Here is a 4,672-nt window from a genome sequence, read left to right as displayed (position 1 = left end):
TATGAAGGGACGAGCTTTTATTTATTCAATAACTAGCTGACCCGAAAAACTTCGTATTGCCACAACTGTGTTGTATATAAATCGTGAATCTCGGATGACCTTTGTCACAATCTCGAGTTTTGCAAGTTTATGGGTAGTTCATGGATGTTTTAATATACAAATTTTCCTCAGAGTACAGTAGAAAACAACTTCCCCCATTGCTCAGCCTGATAAAATAAAGCAGATAGCATTTAAATATTCGCCATCATTACAAACCATTTCGCCGAATACCATTTTGCGGAACACCAATTCTCGGTTGACCACAACGCGGAATATAGAGTTTCGCAGAATATCATTTCAAGAAAAACCTTACGCGGGGTGTACCATTTCACGGAAAATCTTTTCGTAGAAAGAACCATTTCGCAGGGGTGACTCAACTGAAGGAAAGTAATAGAGGTCAGTAGATCTAGAAAAATAAATAAACCTAGATAGAGGTGATCTCTACGGAGGGCTGCCCTCCCGCAGTGACCGGCGCTTCCGAAGGCAGGTCGCCGGCAACTCTCGCGGCCTATTTGTATGGGAGCCCCCCTCTTAGTGGAGGGAGGGATCTCTAACCATCATAAGAACCTTCCCTGGCACCAAAAACCCCTACATGCAAATTTTCACTCCGATCGGTTCAATAGTTTTCGATTCTATAAGGAACATAGAGCAGACAGAAATCCATTTTTTAGGCATAGATTTGTATGGGAGCCCCCCCTCTTAGTGGGGGGAGGGGACTTTGGCCATCGAGAGAACCTTCCGTAGCCACAAAAACTTCTACATGTTTTCCCCCAAATTTTCACGCCGATCGGTTCAGTAGTTTTCGATTCTAAAAGGAAAATAGGGACAGACAGACAGACAGAAATCCTTTTTTATGGGTATAGATAATCTGTGGAGTTTCGTTGAATAAAACCATAACCACTAGTTAACACAAATCAATAAGCTCAAAATTGCCGCGAGAGATTATTCTCGTGCTATGTATTAATTTATTGCATAGAAATAGGTCGGTCATCATACGATAATTAACATTTTCCAAATCGAAGCATGGCTTCGAAAGGTCAGTGCCCCACCTTATGTTTAGGTTTAAGCAGACCAGATTGAAATATTCTAAAGTTGTGTCATTGACAGTGTTGCATGACAGTAGCTGCTTAAGTAATGCTTAATGAAATAAATCCCCTGCACACAATAATCGTTGCACGATTGTGATTCATTCACTTTGGAACAACAGCAGATCATTTAAAATACCCAAATGTAATTGATATCAATTTCCCAAACGTTACACAGACTATTGGGGCTTCCACCAGTCTCGCATTAGTGCATTATTACTAGCAATAATTACCCCACGGAATCCTTAGTAATTACAGTCTCCAAAGTGATCCGGTCAAACCGTCCGAGCCAGAGTGAATAGAAACAACATTCAAGGGTATGTATGACCGCAATTTTTTGTAACCCGGTGCCTTATTGAACCACAGCCGGTAGCACTGCTTAGATTCATTAATGCTATGGTGCACTTGCACTACTTGCCGGGGCGCTGCGTTCGTAGAATTTTGATCAATATCTGGATTTTTTACACTGATCTACAAGCTACCGCATGTGTTAAACATCGCATTCGTCAGCGTGCAACCTGAGCGAGAGAGAAAGAGTCATCGTTCCGCGTTACAAAGTGTTGGCGCAGGCTGTGAATCTATTTTAAATGCAACAAATAGTATAAAATGGTTAACATTATCTCCATTGTAGTGACTGATTCAGATAACAGAGGTAGTTGCCCCTGCAAAGATAGGCGCATTCGGGGATTAATCTATCTTATCGCTCAGATTTGGATTCGTCACACCTGTTGACACTCAAAAGGTTGTGAAATCGACATATCAGTTATTATCACCGTTTTAATCTTGTATGTTTTAATTTTAATAATCTCATTTATTTAGAGTAGTACACCTCACATGGCCGCCCGTTCGGCTTTCTCTACATTACGCACCACTTCATCGTACAGCACTTCCTTGACGTTGTTGGCCAAAATAAAGTCAACATGGCTAAAACGTTTATCCGGTACCGGATAGCTGCTCTTACTATAAGGAATTTCTTGCTCCAACTGCAGAACATTTAAATAGTTAACGACGTTGTCGTTGTACCCAAAATAGGTTCTAACCGGAACCGTTGCTCGCGATAAATTGTACCGCGGAACGAAATAACTGCCATAGCGCCTTAAATTTACCTCTGGGTCCTTATAATCATACTGTCGAAAAACACCATCCTTTATTATCTGTGAATAATGTTGCACCTGTTTCACCGAGGCTCCGGCTGGGAAGTGTCCCAGAAATATACGCAGCACTTTCTATCAACATAAAAAACGGATAAACTTACTAGGCTTGCAACTTTTGAACGCTTACCTACCGTGTCTAGCTGATTGGGATTAGCTCCGACCACATCGTAGATCAGGATTCGACAAATTGTCTGTTTCGGTGCCGGGCACAGCCACTGGAAGAAGAAATATTGCTTTTCGAAGTATGGGACAAATTCGTACTGCTGAGTGGCGATTAGGGCGTTTGCAATTTGGTCCAATGATCTAGCCAGGATGTTAACGAAAACACTCAACGATCGGTACATATAAACGGCAGGAGAAAGCGCCTGAATTTCGATCAATTTGTCCGTGAACCCTGGCCGTTCACTCATTGCTATGAAACTTGTCATTGCACCCTGTGAAAAGCCGACAAAATGCACTCGTCTTGCTTTCGTTTGCTCGAGGATGTAATCAATTGACGCTGGAAGGTCATAGTATCCGATTTCGTGAAATGTAAAATCCCAAAACTTTGCCGAGCTTACACTATATCGTTCGTGCTTCCGTGAGTAACGAGTACCGCGAGCATTTCCCATCCAAACATCGTAGTTGCGATCCGCTAACAAATACGCCAAACCGTGATTTCTGCCAATCAATACCCAGTCGCTACAGGAACTAAAAAGTGAGTGCCACATAAAAACCGGATGCTTGCTAGAACCTGCTCGAGCGGGAATCCTGTACATCATTAGCAAATAACCATCTTCCGTCCGAACTTCATGTTCTTCTACTAGATAGCCGTACTTCCGGATCAATTGAGGCTGATGAAAAACAAAAAACAACCAAGAAAAAAACAATCGATCAACTATTGAATAAAGTTTCACCGTACCAACTCACCACCGTCAAAAAACCATCCTCTTCGTCCATCAGAAAAGGAGCCGTGGTTGTATTGCCACTGCTGCCGTGAAAACTCGCCACGATCCCCGTGCACACTAAAACGATCACCAGCCGAGACAACACGGCTCCCGTAGAACCGATCGTTACCATGATCTGCTACTCACTGATAGTTGGCAGCATATCGATATTCGTTCTTAACTGCAACCGTTCTGAGATGTTTGCACCCCACTAGCATCGAACGGGAGGTGCTGCAGTTCTCGGTTCTTGTGTCTAGGATGTGTAATTCGGTGGGAAATCTATCCGATTGACTGATTTTCCCTCCCGCTGGTGAATCGCAATCTGGCGCGCTACCAGGGTTCATGCTCCATTGTTGGTGTTCTCTAATCAATGGGTAATTAACTATGAGTTAAAACTCGCAACTTAGATTAACAATAAACATTCATCAAGAGATTAATCGATCGATTGAGCAGTTCTCATCGCGTGGCTGCTAAACTGAGAAATTGAAATGCCTAAACGGAAGCTCCGGAAACGTAATTCTGGGTGACTAATTTTGACGTAGAGCTACTTATTACTGCAAGGTAGCGAAAATACGGGGGCATTCCAAAATAAATCTCGAAACTAACTCGAAAGTGGTGAGGTAATGTAAGCAACCACAATAAGTTCTATGATTGCGATTTTCGGATTTTATTTGAGTTAAATAGTCAGCTATAAGTACTAAATATAACTCGTTCTTCTTGGCAATAGGTATGACCACTAAAAAGCTGTCGGTTATCGTTTTTCCGCACTAAAATCTTCATCTAATTTACATAAACCAAGCAGCTTTAGATTTGATGCATGGGATGAAACGAACTTTCTTCCCAAGCAGCACAACTGACGCATTTATGGTTGTTGAAACTTATTTATGACTGAAATTAGTCATAAATCGGTTGCCACAACTGGTTTAGAACAACTGTGCTAGTAGGGTTTAAACACTTTGTCTGTGAAATATTTCATCACCGCCGCACCAACACGTTCAGCGTAATTTCCCGTTCTCAGCAAACGATGAATGCAGCCTACCCAGAACTGCAGATCAGCACAACTTGAGCGGTACTAGACCCTCCTCTTAACTTTGCTTCCTTTACCACGTCCACACATGTTGAAATGTCGCTTCTCCACATAACGAAATCTAACAAGCTTAGCTACGTAAGTTATGAAATGGCAGAATTTGAAAAAAAAGCACGGCCTTCAAAGGTATGTTTGTTCGTATAGAATACGGCCTACTGCTCGGCAAGGTTATCAGTTTCTGTGGAACAAGCAGACACAAAGGTAACCGCCAGTCTGGCAAAGCTTAGAAAAATTTCACCAAAGGAGACAAGTAGAATAAAAAGAAGATATTTTTGAATGCACACCTCTCCCGGGGTTGAGACCTCCGTACGTCTGTTGACTGATGAATTTGCTAAGCACGGGGTTTCTGAGGTCGTCATCAAGTACACACGCTTCAATGTT

General features: G+C 42.3%; 1 protein-coding gene across 1 annotated transcript; it reads right to left on the bottom strand.

Annotated features, from left to right (window-relative positions):
* Positions 1-1,954: 1,954 nt before the first annotated feature.
* Positions 1,955-3,337, bottom strand: LOC128745577 (lipase 1-like). Its single transcript, XM_053842654.1, has 3 exons — positions 3,188-3,337; positions 2,410-3,111; positions 1,955-2,350 (listed from the first exon to the last, which is right to left on the bottom strand). The coding sequence occupies exons 1-3, from the start codon at positions 3,335-3,337 to the stop codon at positions 1,955-1,957; spliced, it is 1,248 nt and encodes a 415-aa protein (XP_053698629.1).
* Positions 3,338-4,672: the final 1,335 nt, after the last annotated feature.

Source organism: Sabethes cyaneus, chromosome 1, assembly GCF_943734655.1.
Source record: "Sabethes cyaneus chromosome 1, idSabCyanKW18_F2, whole genome shotgun sequence".
In the NCBI taxonomy this organism is placed as follows: domain Eukaryota; kingdom Metazoa; phylum Arthropoda; class Insecta; order Diptera; family Culicidae; genus Sabethes; species Sabethes cyaneus.
The sequence above is the reverse complement of the archived record's forward strand: the minus strand, read 5'-3'. Positions and strand labels throughout refer to the sequence as shown.

Coding starts and splice junctions, on each gene's coding strand:
- LOC128745577 (XM_053842654.1), bottom strand. CDS start 3,337: ATGGTAACGATCGGTTCTACGGGAGCCGTGTTGTCTCGGCTGGTGATC. Junction 3,112..3,187: donor AGGATGGTTTTTTGACGGTG/GTGAGTTGGTAC, acceptor GTTTTTCATCAG/CCTCAATTGATCCGGAAGTA. Junction 2,351..2,409: donor ATCCCAATCAGCTAGACACG/GTAGGTAAGCGT, acceptor TTATGTTGATAG/AAAGTGCTGCGTATATTTCT.